The 17,897-nt window shown below is 38.2% G+C and overlaps 1 protein-coding gene and 1 long non-coding RNA gene across 4 annotated transcripts in view; one reads left to right on the plus strand and one right to left on the minus strand.

The window, feature by feature from the left end:
• The window catches only part of LOC122454239, a 57,785-nt gene that overhangs the window by 12,270 nt on the left and 27,618 nt on the right, over window positions 1-17,897 (plus strand). The gene's annotated exons all lie outside the window — the stretch shown is intronic.
• MAP3K1 (mitogen-activated protein kinase kinase kinase 1) overlaps window positions 8,067-17,897 on the minus strand; it is a 73,609-nt gene continuing 63,778 nt past the window's right edge. For all 3 annotated transcript variants that reach the window (XM_043488546.1, XM_043488548.1, XM_043488547.1), the window contains exons 14-20: window positions 16,431-17,712; window positions 15,906-16,058; window positions 15,043-15,205; window positions 13,781-13,912; window positions 12,632-12,774; window positions 11,898-12,029; window positions 8,067-10,649 (exon numbers count right to left, since the gene is read on the minus strand). In XM_043488546.1, the coding sequence (XP_043344481.1) occupies window positions 10,500-10,649; window positions 11,898-12,029; window positions 12,632-12,774; window positions 13,781-13,912; window positions 15,043-15,205; window positions 15,906-16,058; window positions 16,431-17,712 (2,155 nt within the window). In that variant the 3' untranslated portion in view covers window positions 8,067-10,499. The remainder of the gene's footprint in view (window positions 10,650-11,897; window positions 12,030-12,631; window positions 12,775-13,780; window positions 13,913-15,042; window positions 15,206-15,905; window positions 16,059-16,430; window positions 17,713-17,897) is intronic.

The raw sequence follows: 17,897 nt of genomic DNA on the forward strand, positions 1-17,897 counted from the left end.
TGCAATCCCTAGCAGAATACTAACGGCATTTTTCACAAAACTAGAACAAGTAGTTAACAAATTTGTATGGAAACACAGTAGACCCCCAATAGGCAGAACAATCTTGAGAAAGAATAAAGAAGCTGGAGGAATCATATTTTCTGATTTCAGGCTATAACATAAATTACTACAAAGGTATAGTAATGAATACTCCACTGGCACAAAAACAGGCAGGTAGATGAATGGAACAGAGTGGAGAGCCCAGAGGTAAATCCATGCCCTTACATTTAATCTACAACAAAGGAGGCAAGAATATACAATAGAGAAAAGACAGTCTCTTCAGGAAGTGTGCTGGGAAAACTGGACAGCTACACATAAAAGAATGAAGTAACATTCTCTAACACCATATACAAAAATAAACCCCAAATGGACTAAAAACCTAAATGTAAGACCATTTCTTAAAGGAAAAAACAGAGGCCAAATACTGTAACATAAATCATAGTATTATCTTTTTGGATCCATTTCTAGAGTAATGGAATTAAAAACAAAAGTAAATGATTGGGACCTAATTAAACTCAAAAGCTTTTGCACAGCAAAGAGAAACCATACACAAAATGAAAAGACAGCCTATAGAATGGGGGAAGATATTTGCAAACAATGTGACCGACAAGGGATTAATTTCCAAAAATAAATAAAGAGCTCATACAGCTTAATACGGAAAAACAAAAAAACAGCTCAATCAAAACACAGGCAGAAGATATAAATAAGCATTTCTCCAAAGAAGACATATAGATAGCCTGACACATGTAAAGATACTCAATATTACTAATTATTAGGGAAATGCAAATCAAAACTATGAAGAAGTATCACCTCACACCAGTCAGATTGAGCATAATCAAAAAGTCTACAAGTAGTAAATGCTAGAGAGGATGCAGAGATAAAGGAACCCTCGTACCCTGTTGGTGGGAAATGTATCAATAAATTGCCTCAGTCAGAATGGAGAACAGGCACTTTTCAAACTGCTGCACTTCTCTCCAGGGTGAATGAGTCTGCATGTGAGCCCTTTAAGAGAGACATCTCAGTTCTCTACAGCCAGAACCTTCTGGGGGTTCATCTCTTCCACTGCAGGTCCCAAGGCTTGCGGGATCCAATGTGGGGCATGAACCCCTCCCTCCTCGGGGAGAAGCTCTGCACTTTTGATGTCCCTCCTGATCGTGGATCACTGCTCCAAGGTTGGGTTTTTAGTAAGACCACTCCTTGCCTCTCCCGCTTGTCCCAGGGTGGCCCTTTTATCATTTGTCATGAAGGCGCTGGTCAGCGAGTTTTCAGGTCTTTTCTAGAGGGAAATGTTCTGAATGTTGATTTGGTGTAGAAGGAGATGAGTTCAAGATCTTCCCACGCCACCATCTTGGACCACCCCTGGCCTGTACTTTTCTTTTTTCTCCTTATATTACTTATCTGACTTTGGTGTCAAGGTAATGCTGGGCTCATAAAATGAGCTTGGGAGATTCCCTCCTCCTTAGTTTTTTAGAAGAGTTTGAAAAGGATTGGCATTAATTCCTTTAATGTTTGATAGAATTTCCCAGCAAGACCATCTGGGCCCAGGCTTTTCTTTGTTGAGAGGCTTTGGGATACCATTTCAGTCTCTTTACTTGTTATTGGTCTGTTTAGATTTTCCATTCCTTCATCACTCAGTGTTGATAGGGATATTATCTTCTATTGATGTTGACATCACTCTCCCCTCATACTTTTTTTTTGGAAATATTTACTTATTTATCTGGCTGTGCCAGGCCTTGGTTGTGGCATGGGATCTTTCATCTTCCGTGTGGCTTGTGGGATCCTTCAGTTGCAGCATGCTGGATTTTTTTTTTTTTTTTCCCTTAGTTGCGGCATGCGGGATCTAGTTCTCTTGACCAGGGAGCTCGGAGTCTTATCCACTGGGACCACCAGGGAAGTCCCTCCCCCTCATACTTTCTTATCTAGATACTGCAGTTGTCTTCTGACATTCTCTCTGCCTCTTCTTCAGCCAGCCCCATTTGATTCTTTCTTCAAGATACTGCTAGAATGATCTTTTAAAAAATACATATATGGCCATGCTACTCCCTGCCAAAGGTTTTCCAGTATTTCCCCATTCCTTGTTATTTCCCTTCCTTTTCTTTCTTTCCCTTTCATCCTAGTTACAGCCCTCATCCTCGGAGTATGTCTGCGTAGATGTTGGGAGAGCTCATTAAGCAAATTGATTTTAAGGGAAAAATAGCACTTAGTCATCTCAGAAATAAACTTTAATACAAATTTCAGCATTGTGGGAAAAGAACTCTGGGTCATGAATCTTACATCATCGGTTTAGCCTCACTGTATTTCAACATGAGGCAAAGCTGAAGTGAGGGCTGTGGGGTAGGGCTCATAGTGATACCAGGTTGATGCAGAGTGATGGGGTTGGCTTCAGTTATGGGTGAAGTTCTTTAGTCACACGGGCTTAGCTGCACCACTGGGATGGCATTAGTGAATGCTGCATATGCATAGTGGGCTTCTCTGGTGGCTGATGATAAACAATATGCCTGCAATGCGGGAGACCTGGGTTTGGTCCCTGCGTCAGGAAAATCCCCTGGAGAAGGGAATGGCAGTATTCTTGCCTGGAGAATCCCGTGGACAGAGAAGCCTGGTGGGCTACAGTCCATGGGGTTGCAAAGAGTTGGAGATGACTGAGCAACCAACACTTTCATTTTCATGTATAGTTTGCTACATGGTAATTAGGCTTTAGTGGTAAGCACCTCACACTAGTGCATAAAATCAGACATTCGTTTTCTCCTCGTAGATTAGTTCTCTAGCATTTATAATCAGCATCTCCACTTTCCCCTTATGTCATGTATCTCAGAAGACAAAAGTCCTGGATTCAGCTTCCCGAAGCTGAGATTTCACTCTCACTTTGTACTTTTTTTATTTTACAAGCCTGGACCCAGCTCAGAAGTCAAAAGCAGCTAGTCACAGGCCAGATAAAGCATGTGAATTTTGTTTAGCCTAAAGTTCCTTATAAAAATGTAAAATTAGCTTCCAGTGTGTAAACATCAAGAAATTGCATGTCATATCTAGATCTGTCCAGCCTCTTTTGAAAATTTACAGGTTTTGGCAGTACTGGGCTTTTTTCCTTCAGTTCCAGTGTGGTAACTGTGGGCCCCCTTGGACATGAATTTGGCCTGAACTCTCAGGTCAGCCAAAAGCTCTGTTAAGGGTATTCTAGCCCCACAGGCATTTGAGTCTGTGACTCTTGGGTCACTTCATTCACAAAACACATACTGTGTATCCAATGTGCCTAGCACTGTACTGAGCCATTTATATAGGCTCTCTTCAAAGCTGTTGGTTTCATCTTGTAGATGCAGAAATGGAGGTTCAGAAAGTCAAACAGGAGTTACACGACTGGCAAGTGGCAGAACCAGTTTGACCCAGGTGATGCTTCAGGCTCTGTGGTTACCATGTCCATCATCATTCAGTTCAGTTCAGTCACTCAGTCATGTCCTACTCTTTGCGACCCCATGAACCACAGCACGCCAGGCCTCCCTGTCCATCACCAACTCCCTGAGTCCACCCAAACCCATGTCCATCGAGTCGGTGATGCCATCCAACCATCTCATCCTCTGTCATCCCCTTCTCCTCCTGCCCTCAATCTTTCCCAGCCTCAGGGTCTTTTCAAATAAGTCAGCTCTTTGCATCAGGTGGTCAAAGCCTTGGAGTTTCAGCTTCAACATCAGTTCTTTCAATGAACACGCAGGACTGATCTCCTTTAGGATGGACTGGTTGGATCTCCTTGCAGTCCAAGGGACTCTCAAGAGTCTTCTCCAACACCACAGTTCAAAAGCATCAATTCTTCGGCACTCAGCTTTCTTTATAGTCCAACTCACATCCATACATGACCACTGGAAAAACCATAGACTTGACGGCAAAGTAATGTTTCTGCTTTTTAATATGCTGTCTAGGTTGGTCATAAATTTCCTTCCAAGGAGTAAGCGTCTTTTAATTTCATGGCTGCAATCACCATCTGCAGTGATTTTGGAGCCAAGAAAATAAAGTCAGCTACCGTTTCCACTGTTTCCCCATCTATTTGCCATGAAGTAATGGGACCAGATGCCATGATCTTAGTTTTCTGAATGTTGAACTTTAGGCCAACTTTTTCACTCTCCTCTTTCACTTTCATCAAGAGGCTCTTTAGTTCTGCTTCACTTTCTGCCATAAGGGTGGTGTCATCTGCATATCTGAGGTTATTGATATTTCTCCTGGCAATCTTGATTCCAGCTTGTGCTTCCTCCAGCCCAGCATTCCTTATGATGTACTCTGCATATAAGTTAAATAAGTAGGGTGACAATATACAGCCTTAACGTACTCCTTTTCCTATTTGGAACCAGTGTATTGTTCCATGTCCAGTTCTAACTGTTGCTTCCTGACCTGCATACAGGTTTCTCAAGAGGCAGGTCAGGTGGTCTGGTATTCCCATCTCTTTAAAAATTTTGCAGTTTATTGTGAGCCACACAGTCAAAGGCTTTGGTGTAGTCAATAAAGCAGAAATAGATGTTTTTCTGTAACTCTCTTGCTTTTTCAATGATCCAGCGGATGTTGGCAGTTTGATCTCTGGTTCCTCTGCCTTTTCTAAAACCAGCTTGAACATCTGGAAGTTCACAGTTCACGTATTATTGAAGCCTGGCTTGTAGAATTTTAAGCATTACTTTACTAGCCTGTGAGATAAGTGTAATTGTGCAGTCGTTTGAGCATTCTTTGGCATTGCCTTTCTTTGGGATTGGAATGAAAACTGACATTTTCCAGTCCTGTGACCACTGCTGAGTTTTCCAAATTTGCTGACATATTGATTGCAGCACTTTCACAGTGTCATCTTTCAGGATTTGAAATAGATCAACTGGAATTCCATCACCTCCACTAGCTTTGTTCGTAGTGGAACTTCCTAAGGCCCACTTGACTTCACATTCCAGGATGTGTGGCTCTAGGTGCGTGATCACACCATCACGATTATCTGGGTCGTGAAGATCTTTTTGTACAGTTCTTCTGTGTATTCTTGCCACCTCTTCTTGATATCTTCTGCTTCTATTAGGTCCCTACCATTTCTGTCCTTCATTGAGCCCATCTCTGCATGAAATGTCCCCTTAGTATCTCTAATTCTCTTGAAGAGCTCTCTCGTCTTTCCCATTCTGTTGCTTTCCTCCATTTCCCCGCACTGATCGCCAAGGAGGGCTTTCCTCCTCGCTCTCCGGGACTCCGCGCTCACACGGGCGCGTCTTTCCTGCTTTAAAAGTCCCAGCCTTTCCTTGCCTGTGGCAGTTCAACATGTGACTCCTGCTTATGGCAAAATTTAAAAATGACAAACCTAAAATTGTCACAGCATGGAAATACGGCAGTTTACATACATTTGTCACTGTGCTCTCCATGGATTGCAGTACTTCATACATTCTATTTTATGACAAGTGAATCACTACTATGTCAGTTCACAATTGCATTCATTGGCATTTCCATATGGGCATGATACCCCAACATTTTTCTAGATTCCATGTAACCTGCAGATTTGGCCATTTTTAAAAACTTATTATCATTTAAGTAGAACCAAGGAACAATAGAATTAATTCCTCTGAAACAGAAAGCTTTAGTCAAAGTTAGTATTTTCCTGAAATGACTGGTCTGCCCTTTAGGAAAAATATTCAGAGCCTATTTATTTATTTATTTTGCAGAGCCTATTTAAAAGGTGTACATTTAAAACCAAGCTATTACAGAAAGTTTAAAATGAATGTGGAGACACACAGTGGCTTCTGAACTGTTTTTCAGTGACATTACCTATCTTGCAGGGTGATCATGAGAAAACCGACTACTGAGCAGAAATACAAAGAATGAAACTAGGAAACAACAATACACAATAAAAACAAGATACAATCGAAGACTAAAACCCTGGGGTCAGCCAAATGAGTTCCCTGGTACACTTTGAATTGCAGAATGATTGAAATTGCCTTACCTCCTCACTTGTGAAACAGAACATAATCACTGTGTTGCAAAGTGTCCCTGACAAATAGTAGCTGGTGAATTAATCTTTATTCTCATTCCCAACAGTTTTAACATAGGAGGATGGTTTTTATGTTTTTCTATATCATGACTGAGTCATATGAACAGGATCAACTAAGTTTATCTGTTGCTGTCTGGGAACAGTAGATAGTATTTATATGCAAGTTTATGACATGTCAAACCACATAAGGAAGGTTTTTTTAAAAAGATGTGATTTTCAGTTAATTTTTTTTAAGGAAAAATTTCTTAAAACGCTTTGTCAAAAAAGCATTTGATGTTGATGGTGGTGGAGGCTATGCAATATGTAGGATCAGGAAGTGTGTGGGTAATCCATGAATCTTCTGCTCAATTTTGTTGTGAACCTAAAACTACCCGGGAAAATACACAGCTTACCTTGCCTTTAGGTTCCTTTCCTTACGGGTTACATAGGTGGGTGGAAAACTTGAGCAAGTTAAGTCAATTTGTTGTTGCTTAGTTGCTGTGTTATGTCTGACTCTTTGTGACTCCATAGACTGCAACAGCCCAGGCTTCCCTGTCTTTCACTGTCTTCTGAAGTTTGCTCATATTCACATCCATTGAGTCGGTGATGTTATCTAACCATAGCGTAAGTCAATATATTGAGGCAAATGGAAGCCAGGTTTCTTAACTGTTGAGAAAAGAAGTTACAAATATGGAAAGAGGGAAGTCTTGAATGAATCTGGGTACTGGCAGACTGAAATTGAAAATTGGTATGAACTCATGGTTTTTGTGTATGTGTGTGTTTGTTTTGCATATGAATCCAAAAAACCCATATATATTCTAGCTTTGTCTACCAAGAGGGCATGGGAGCAGTGACACCCCGGAGCAATGAGCATATCTAGCACCCAGTTTTTTAATACCAAAGGAGTCAAGTTTCTTTGGAAAAACGCTGATCCCAGGGCTGAAGCAAACACACAAGATGGGTCTGAAAGTATAGAAGTGGTCAAAGAATAATGGGTGGCTTGTCAGTCCAGAGAGAAGCTAAGCTCTGAGAGGCTCCCAATGGCTAAATGTGACAATTTGAGTAAATATGTGATGATAGTAATGAATTCTATCTCACTGAATAGGAATCCACAGACCCATTTTGATATAAGTGAGTAATAAATGAAAGAAGAGAAAGGTCTTCCTTATAGCAAAATGCTCATTAATAAGTACATGGGGCTTCCCTGGTGGCTCAGCCAGTAAAGAATCTGCCTGCAAAGCAGGAGACCCGGGATCAGTCCCTGGGTTGGGAAGATCCACTGGAGAAGGGATAGGCTATTACCCACTCCAGTATTCTTGCCTGGGAAATCCTGTGGACAGAGGAGTTTGGTGGGCTACAGTCCATGAGTTCATAAAGAGTTGGACATGACTCACACACATCGACACGACTCACACATACACACACGTGTGCACACGCACACAACACAGGTGTGCAGGAACCAGAAATCCAGTGCTTGGCCACCAACCCAAGTAATAATCAGGTAAGACAACTAAGAGCAGAGAGCTAACTTTGGATAAATAGCAACGTATTTGTTTAGTCTCAAAGTATCATCTCTACAAAATATAAAGGTAGATATTAATTATAAAGGGCAGGAGTACTGTGGTGAAGCCTATCAGACCATACAGTTTACATCAACAGCAGGGAGACAAACTGACCTCATGTGCCTCCTGATACGAGACACTGAGAAGGACACGGCCTGCCTCACCTGAGATATTCCTGCCACAGGTGCTCACTCTGAACCGAAGCCTGCGGAAGCACTGAATGGAACCTGAACAACTTTTATAAAACAATAAATTAAGGCTGAAGGTCAAGGAAGAAGGAATAGTTCTGGATTGACTGGGACTCAAGAAACATAACTAAGAACAAAGCTGATCTTGGTTTGGATCCTTTTGTTATAGACGATATAACTAGACCGCTGGCAAAACCTGAGTGGGTGGGGCTTTTGAGAGAGTATGGTATATGGGAGTGCTTTGTGGTATTCTTAGGACTCTTTTTTTAAGAATGGAATTATTCCAAAATAAATAAAGGTAACAACCTTTGTTCAAAAACTTTTATTTACTATAAAGACAAAACACCAAAATAGGTACAAATACTATAAAATTGGTTCAATGGGGTAAAAATTTTAATTAAAATATCTTTGATATATTTAAAATAACAAAGAATACATTTAAGCCAAATTTTCTTAACCCAGAGATTCTTTTTTGTAACATTTGCTTACACAGTAAGGTGCTAATAGAAGTTAGCCCTTAAGCCCTGGAAGTCTTAGGAATCATAGTCATACAGCAAATATAATTTCATTGTGAAAGTGAACTTTGGTAGAAGAAAAATCTATAGGACACCTGAGGTAGTAGAAACTGGGATAAACAGCAGTAGACGTTATTTACAACTTGAGTACCAAATAACATTAAGAACACAAAAATAATTACACATTAAAATTTTCAGTCCAGCTTTGATCCAAAGAAAATAAGAATATTACATCACATTTGCATTGAAAACAAAACAAAAAAACAAAACACCACAATTACCAGCAAGCTGAGGGAACTGCAAACAAACTCAAACAATGGATTTTGACATCTAGAGGCAGTTTGAGTTTGAAATGTGGTGGGCATGGTGGTCTACAAAGTAACACTGATTAGCTGAGGTTCCTCAGTTTATACAGTTTACATCTCTGTCAGACACAGTATTAATCTGACCAATGATCTTCCAGTACATAAAATGGCAAGAGTGCATCCTTTAAAGCTTGCACATGAGAGACTTGGAAACAATCTTATTAGAACTGTGAAAATTCTAAAGTAGTCAAAAAAAAAAAGGAAAAACAACACATTTAGAGCTACCAAACTTCACATTTCAGTACTATTTTTAACTCTTCAAATATTGCCAATCTTCCAACCAAAGGAATGTAAAATTTCACTAAGAAACACATTCATTTATATAAAAAAAAAAAACTGCCCTGTAAACTTATCTTGTAACTTATTTTACTTCCAATTTGTGTTGTACATTTAAAATGTACTCTATATATAGCTTATTTCATTTATCCTGAGTCTTTGAGAATAACCAATTCTATTTAACTCTGCAACAATTCAACTGGCTTCTGAAGAGTTAAAACTTAACATCTCAAAAAGTTGTATTAAATACTTAAATCAGTACTTGATTTAAAAAACTCACAGAAAAAGGGTAAAGGAGCTGCCATTTTCCTTCAGGATTCCATGCATCTGAATTCAGTTCAGATAAAAACCATTAGACAACTGTGCAAAATCCAACGAATTAGTGCGTAAATGAAATTTCAATGTCACTTTTCTTTCTGAAAATATTTTCCAAGTTTGAAGCAAATTTATTGTTTGGAAACACTTGTTTCTAGTTGCATAATTAAATTAATTTTTCTTTAGGTATCTCTCAGCCAGGCCTACTGCAAAGAGATGATACATGGTGGAAGGAAAATAGCAGTTAACATTATCAGTGGTGATGATGAATGATGGATTATTACATACAGAGTAAGACCTAAATGATGTGAAGTTTCCTACTAAAGAAACATAATTATAAAATTCAAATACATTTCAAGGTCATCTTGATCTTGGTTGTGAGCTGCATCACAGAGAACATTTGATTTTCACTTAATTTATATTTAACCTGCATGAGAAGAGCAGTGACTGACTCAATGAAGGTAGTATTTTATCATATTCCAATTTTAAAAACAAAGTTTTTAAATCTGTATTTTAAAAAACTCTTGCAACAGCAAGATACTTAATAAACTTTAGTTCACATCTAGTTCTACTTTTTTTGTGTGTGGATTGAAAAGGTCACCTTTCCCTGAATATTAAACAAAAATGAAGGTGAAATGAAAGTATAGAACCGTTATTTCCAAAAACGAAATGAATGGGCCAACAGTAAAATGCACAATGAACCACAATTGCCCAGGCATATTTTAAAAAAAAAGTCAATTGTGGGTCATAAAGAAGTTGTCAACTTTTTAAAATATATTTATTTACTGCTATTTATAGCATATTCTGACCTAAAAGAGGCAGACACTGACTGTTATAGCCAGTGACAAAAAAAAAAAAGAACAGAACTGCAGAACCCCCTGCTTGTGATCATGATATGAAATGGAAGAATAATTGAAACATTAAAACAGATCCTGAGCCCCTCAGCTGCTAATATTGCTGAAAAAGTGCTCCAAAAAATTATGCTCTGTTAATTAGTCATGCAGACTTCACTGCTTTCCTGTTTACTAAGGGCCAGTTCTTTGAAAGGCACGGTTTACAGTTTCTGCACAAATTGTGGACTTTTGCATACTAAGCTTAGGTACAAATCATGATTTGTCAATCACATACTTAGGTAAGGGTTCCCCACTGATCTCATTCATAGCTGTTCAGTGGCATGAACGCCAGCAGATCATCAACGTGGTTCCCCACAAAAGTTCTTTTCTCTTGTTGAGCATCCTGTCTCTGTAACAGTTTATTTGTATAATTGGCTACCACGTAGTACGGAAGACTGGATGCTTCAGTAGCTCTCTCGATGGAGGTCTGTCCTGAGGTTGAAGTTCTAAGCAACGAAGAGCCACATCTCGTAAACCAGGAGACAAATGTGAGGGAATTGATGGAGCAGTAGTTGCACTGGCAATCTGCAAGAGACAACACTAGTGTTAAAGCGCTCCAGAACTAGAGCTTTTGATGCAGAAGTACTCGTGCATGTATTTCACAACCTGTGCATGCTATACAGAGGAATTAAAACAGAAGTGGGTGCACTTTTTCCTAACAAGGTATCTATGGTAAAACTCATGAATTTGACCAAATACTTTCTGATGAGATGGGAGTTGCAGTCCTCTTTATTGTCTCAAATGAACAAGGCCAAGGTGCATCAAAATGATTAGGCAGGTATTCACTCAAATCAATTCTGCTTTCCTCATATTCTCCAAAATGGTTTGTCCTCTTTGCTTCATTCCATGTTTTCTTTTTTTTTTCGTTTGTTTGTTTGTTTGTAGCACAGAGAGCTATGCAGAGTAAGACTAAACCTGGCCAGTCAATTGAGTACATCAGAAACACAACTGCACTGATTTTTTTCTCCCCAGGTGATTGAGGAAATTTTATAAGAATTGGGAGACCTGGAGGAGGTTATGGCAGGTGAGAGGTGCTGGGGGTCAGCTCGGAGGACTTACACTAGCCACTCAGCAACAGAGGTGATTGTGGTTTAAGTGCTTTACTCAGGCCCAGAGGTAATTCTGTTTATCCTCATAAGGTGAAATGAATAATGCATGAAGTAGGTGTTATTATTACACCCATTTTATAAACAAGAAAACAGAGGGCAGACAGAATAATTTTCCAAAACACAGCTATTAAAGGATGGAACCAGGTCTGTACGACTCCAAAGCCCAAGCTTTTAAACAAGCACAGGTCTAACTCAAATGCTAAAAACTCAATCATTACATTACTCTCTGGTGGAGACAGAGAAAGTTAACTTGAGAGTTGTCAGAAAGGTAGAACAGCCTTAGCCTCTGCCTTAGGTATGAACTTTCTAAATATAGGAAATAGTAAATTTAAAAATTTGTGACAGTACAATACATAAAGAGCTTCCAGTATTTTAATTTAAAAGTTTGATATGTGTGTGTGTGTTTATGTGTATATGTAGGTACATATTTCACCCAGAAGCAATGATTCAGTATCTGCTAATTCAGTGTTCAAAGTGACTTTATAAAGCATGAGAACTAACTGTGCATGCTGCCAACATGCACTGCACCATATCAACTCCTAGATACACATACTTATTTCGAGGAAGATATGCTTTCATGTTAGATTGATAGTGAAGAAGAATCCATGAAAATTTGCCTGTTGCCAGCTTTAGCAGAAAGAAGGCATTTTTGTCTCATGATTACCTTAAATATCAAAGCAAGATGATTGGAGTGTTTTTCCGCATTCCAAGGTGGTTTAGCACAAGCCATTTCTATGATAGCACAGCCAACACTCCACACATCACAGCTCCTACCATACTGCTGACCTCTGAGGACCTAAAATAGAGCAGAGTTAACTTGGAAATAGGACTCACTAGAAAAAGAGAAAGCCATTCTTTATTTATGGGTTCTAGTTTTTCTACTTCAGAGCAAAACAGGGGTAGAAAGAGCAATGCCATAGACTATCTGTGATTTCATTAATAAGCTTAATTTCTCATGTGGCACAAGTATGTTTTGGAGAACTGTGAGCTTCAGAAGAAGAGTCGTATCAGAATTTCAAAGCCGCCTCAGTACACTTTTAAACTCAAGAGGACAACTAGTAATCACTGTGTATGAACACGAAGAGCTCTGAACACAACAAAGAGACCGAGTTCAGAACACATTTATTTTGTATGTACTTTAGGTTTGCCAGAAAACAACTACTATAAATTATCCAATAATTCTTTGTTAGAAATAGGCTTTAATAGATTTGCTTAAAGGCTATGGAAAGGCAGGGATTAAGGGCCTGAAAATCAAGGATATCAGCAAAACCTTAGTTTTAGGGCCATGGACTTCCAATTAGTAAGCACACGCAGGATAACACCGCAAAATTATTTGGTGTAACGCTGCCACACAGCTCCAAAATATTTCCTCTCATCACACTCAGAGTTGCTTCTCACCTCAGGTGCCATAAATGCAATTGTCCCCAATAACTGTCCCTGAAACTCTCCTGCACCAGTTCCTTTTGATGCCAGCCTTGCTGCAGCTCCAAAATCAGCAATTCTCAGTCTCTGACCTGTGCTGTCAATGAGCAAATTGGCACCTGCCAACAGAAACAGCAAATAATCTTCTATGTTAAAAACAACAGATTAAAAACTCAGTAAAATGCTACTAATGAAATAGGACAATGACAAAAGAAAGACTGTATTTCAGAGAAGTCTACTCTCCTTCCCAATTCACTTCATTAGTAAAGGTACATAGTTCTCCACGATGTAAAATAAAATCCAAAGCCTCAGAGGGAAAATGGAGCAAAACATCAAGGCATTAGGAATAAAAGCAGAGATTTTGTGAAACTTTAGTGTTAAACTTTTAATATAATGATTCCTAACAAAATCTTTCCTCAGAGTTCAATTTTTAGTGTAGTTTACACTTTTAAGAAAAAGTTCTGTTTAAACATACTGACGTAGCTAGACCAATTCAGACTTTATACTGTAATTTCATAATTATAGCTTAATAAAAAATAAATGTTATAAAAAGGCATTTATGTCAGAAAACCAAGATGCTTTTTTTTTTTTGGCCATGCCACCCAGCTTACAAGATCTTGGTTCCCCATCTATGGATCGAACCCAGGCCCCAGCAGTTGAAAGCGTGAAGTTCTAACCGCTGTACTGCCAGGAAATTCCCCAAAGTTGATTGTAATTAACCAAACTGCAACAGATTTGAGAGGCGCTTTCTTAAAAGAAGTTTATGATATCCCAGTTATTTTAAATAAAACCAAGAACAGAAACCTTTGGGGAAGCAGTGTATCATGAGACCAAGATGGAGGAATCAGAGACCTGTGTTTTGTACTTGGTTTGCCACCAATTAGCCATAAGACTGTAAAAGTCACAGCTTAAGAAAGGCAGGATATATTATCCTGAAAGTTCTTTTCACTTCTAGTAATTCTAGTGATTTACTTAGGAGAAATTTGAGTACTCAGGAGATATTTGGAGAAAAAAATCCCATAGTGAAACTCAAGTTAGACACTATCAACAAAGGTCCAAGTTTTAAAATGACATTTGTTTTCTGCTTATTGGTAATAAGCAGACAGTAATGAAAAGAATTCTTACCTTTGACATCTCTGTGAATGATCTGGTTTTCATGGAGATATGAAAGGCCACGTAGTAATTGCTCAGTATAGTTAATAACTACTGACTCCTTGAAGGCTCCATATTTACTGAGCAAATGAGCCACAGATCCCCCTAAACATGTAATAATAATAATTAATAATAAATTTAAGCCAAAGTTAAATTGTTTATTATACTTTGATTATATAAGCTTGCAGTGCATGAGTTCACACTCACATTTGAAATATTAAATTTATCATCTGCATCAGAAGTGAAACTGACTTAAAAACTAACACATCCCAGTAATCTTCAAGTCTATCAATTAGGAGACATTTTCATGGAACCTGCATGAACTGGTTTTCTGGAAAGTCAAGATTTCAGAAACCTTTAAAAGTTAACAATTTTGGGTTGGAACTGTTTCTCATATGTACAATTCACCTCTCTTTATGACCAAGATACACAAAATGCCTTTCTTAAATACTTAAGTAAACAGTGAAATACTTAAGTAAAAAGAATGGGAAGAGCCAGAAGAACCCAGAATTAGGCTTCCTATCTCACCATTTACCATCTATGACCTGGGACAAGTCACAAACTCAGTAAGCCTCTTCTAGAAGTATTTATAGTCAACACGTATACAACCATCAACCACCTACAACCAACATCAAAGAATATAGTAAAGAACTGATTTGTAAATAGAAATACACCCTTCAAACACAAAAGATCTAAGAAGTTAACCAAGCACTTAAGTTATTCATTACACCCCAAGTCATTTATTTTACTGAATATATTTTATTGTATTATGCTAGGTAATATAGAATAAAACAGTCTGTTTGTTAAAGTAGATGACAAGGTTCAACTTTATGCTTCAGTGCTAGTATACTTGTAAGCTTTAAAAGCTGTATTGTAATTTTATTTTATAGTTATGTTAAAATATCTCACAAATCTATCCAATTAAAGATGGCCAACTAGACATATATGGATCTTATCATAGAAGGTTTGAACAATTATTCCTATAAAACAATGGCACACAATCATTTTAAAAGACACACTGTAAAAATTTTAAAGGTAATGAATATTTTATTTATATTTAAATGAAAGACAAAATATTTACAGTTATACAACTGTACTACGTTAGGGAAATTTGCTTTTAGAAACCTAAACTATTTAATAAAATAAGTGTTCATTAAACTGTTTTCCTAAATTTAATATCAAGCAGAAGTTAAATCTATGTATTAACTCTTTTCTGATTTAAAACATGAACATACCTGCCATCCATTCAATGAAGAGATTATAATTGCTCTTCTCACACGTAGCTCCCAACATCCTAATGATGTTTGGATGATTCAGATGGCTCATCATTCTTATCTCTTCTCTTAATGCTTCTACTACTTCTTCTTGCTCAGAAGATGTATTTCTGACATATGTCACCTGTTTCAATAAACATATAAAGTTCTGAATCCTGATGAGTTTTCATTTACTATTTTCACTAACAATCTGATCTAAAATGGACAAACCCAAATTAGCTTATGTATCAATAGGAGATTGCATTTATTATGCTCATGGATGCAATGTAGATACTTAAAAAAAAAAAAAAACCAAGTCAGTCTTCTTAGATAATAAGACTCTATCTTAAGCAGCAGTAAAATATCAAATTTGATAAAAGGCTGGGGTATAGCCACTCTTTCAAAACTGTCTGAAGACAGACTAAAAAATGAGAAAAGACCAATTGTAAGAACCAGCATGTCCTGAAAATGAAAACTTGACTCTTATCATATATTGATAAGCATGCTCATTATAAAGAGTAAACCACAGAAATCCCAAGGTGACATTGCACCAGTAACTTGGCTGAGGGGAGTATAAAACCATACCTCTAATAAATATAAAAAAGCACAAATAAGAAACACAACCTTTGGAAGGCCCATCTGGATACCGCATCTTATGGTAATCATGCTTCAGCTTTCAAATAGACTCATCATGCTTTTGGTGCCCTGGCAACAACTACTTTTGAAATTTAGGTTTCTGAAAATTTAAAGAACTAAAATATATACACATGGGGATATATCCTTTGTTTTTTTAATTTTACTCATTTTTATAATTTTAATCATTTATAAGCTCACTAGACATTTACCTGTTTAACAGCCATTAAAGTTCCAGTTCCCACATCTTGAGCCTGATAACAAGAAGAGAAGGCACCAAGGCCTATCTGCTGACCTTTCAGCCATTCACTGTCTTCTCTATAAGGCTGTTTTGCTTTGGTATGTCCTGGTAGAGTCTCCGGTGTCTACATAATAAATGAAAGCAATCTTTTTACTGTTAAGAGTATAAGTCTGTGAAATTAGTCTAGCAAAATATTACTCTTATTTAGTCTGGCTTCCCAAATCACCTATAAACTTGACTTCTGAATAGACAGTGTTGGTAACCAATGTCAAATGCATAAGTGATTCACCATTGGAGAATCAACCAGAAGCGCCTCTGAAATAGGCAACAAGTATTTCAGTTCAAGCAGTGACACAAAAATTGCTGTACAATTAATTCTGTGTGAAAAATCTGCTTCTTATAGTTAACTCACATTAGAAGCCATATTTCTCAACTAGATTTATTTTATTGTATGGTCCAAGGAAACTCTTAACTGCTTAAAAGACTCCATACTTACATCTTGTTGAATAATGATGATATCTTCTCCATTTTCAACCTGTAGTTGAGGAACTATGGGGAGGGCATCCTGAGATGCTGACATTGCCATGGCAATCGCTAAAGCTTCTTCTTCTTCAGCTTCCATCTTTTCTTTGCACTTCTGATTATGATTCACATCATCTTTGTAGGTATCATCATTTTCATCTTTTTCAGGAGAGAGCACAGCAACTTCTGACTTAAAAGTTACTGTTGTGTCACTTGAAGGCATAGACGCTTCAAGAAGGTCCTCAATACTGGAGTTGAGCTCTGTATTGACGTCTAATCTGCATTTCTCTTCTACTGGGGTGAACACTGTCTCGTCACTGGGTATAACAGCATTACTGCTATTGCTGCTACTGCCAAAGCTGTCATCACATTTGGAACTATTGTTCAAATCAAGTGTCATGCTATTTTTTGAGGCATCTCCCTGTTTACTTGTATTACTTGGGGTAGGTCGAGATGGCTTTGGCCTGTGTATATTACTGGAGGGCAGGGGTCTTGACTGAGTGAAGATTGGGGAAAGTTTATCTGAGTCTTTGTTTTCAGAACAGTTTCTCTGGAACTGTAGAGAAAACTTGCGCTGTGTTTGAGGAGATGCAGAAGGCATTTTGCAGGGAACAAACCCCTGAGGTCTCTGCTTAGAGAGATCTGTCCCGGTGCCAGGTGGTACAGATGGGGCTGATGAAGAAGGGGTTGACAAGGCTGGGAACATTAACTGGGAGTGAGGAGATATAGGAGAGGCGTTCAGACACTGACTGTGGGGTCTGCCCTTTGTTTGAACCATTGGCTTTGGTTGCTCCATTGTTGTTGAGCTAGGAAGTCCTACTGAAATGCTGGCCAGTCGGTCAGAAATGTCCTCTGAACTGGCACTCAGTTTTGTAGCACACAGTCCTTTTCCAGTTTTCTCTAAATGGTCCGTGCGTTCAAAGGAACTGTTGTCCATGGCTTCTGGATAGCTGTTCGGGGCAGATGGCTGCAAAAAGCGGTCATGTCGACCATCCAAAGTGTCTTCTATGCCCAGCTGAATGGCCTCAGCAATTTCCACCTCGTCTGCAATAGCCATCAAACGACGCCGCATCCTGGTAAAATGAGTGGAACTAGAAACATTCAGCATTTCTAACAGTTTTGAAAATACGTGGGGTACTGCAGTAACCATTCTTGCAGAACTCAAATATATCCTTCGGGAGAGTTTACCAACCATTGAGTGGGAATTATCAATGGACTGCAAAGCAAAGGTCAGGAGGGACAGCAGCTTCTTATACCTGAAAGAAAAAGCACATTCAATTATGAAACAAGTTAAAATTACTGCAAACTATATAGAAATAAAGAAAATGGTACTAATTTACAGCTTTTGCATTAAAAAAAAAAATTGCTTCAGTATAAAAGATCTATATATTTTAAATAGCCTAGACTTTAGGTGTTTGTCAATCAAATATTAAAGTATTAG

Source organism: Cervus canadensis, chromosome 16 (assembly GCF_019320065.1).
Source record: "Cervus canadensis isolate Bull #8, Minnesota chromosome 16, ASM1932006v1, whole genome shotgun sequence".
Lineage (NCBI taxonomy): Eukaryota > Metazoa > Chordata > Mammalia > Artiodactyla > Cervidae > Cervus > Cervus canadensis.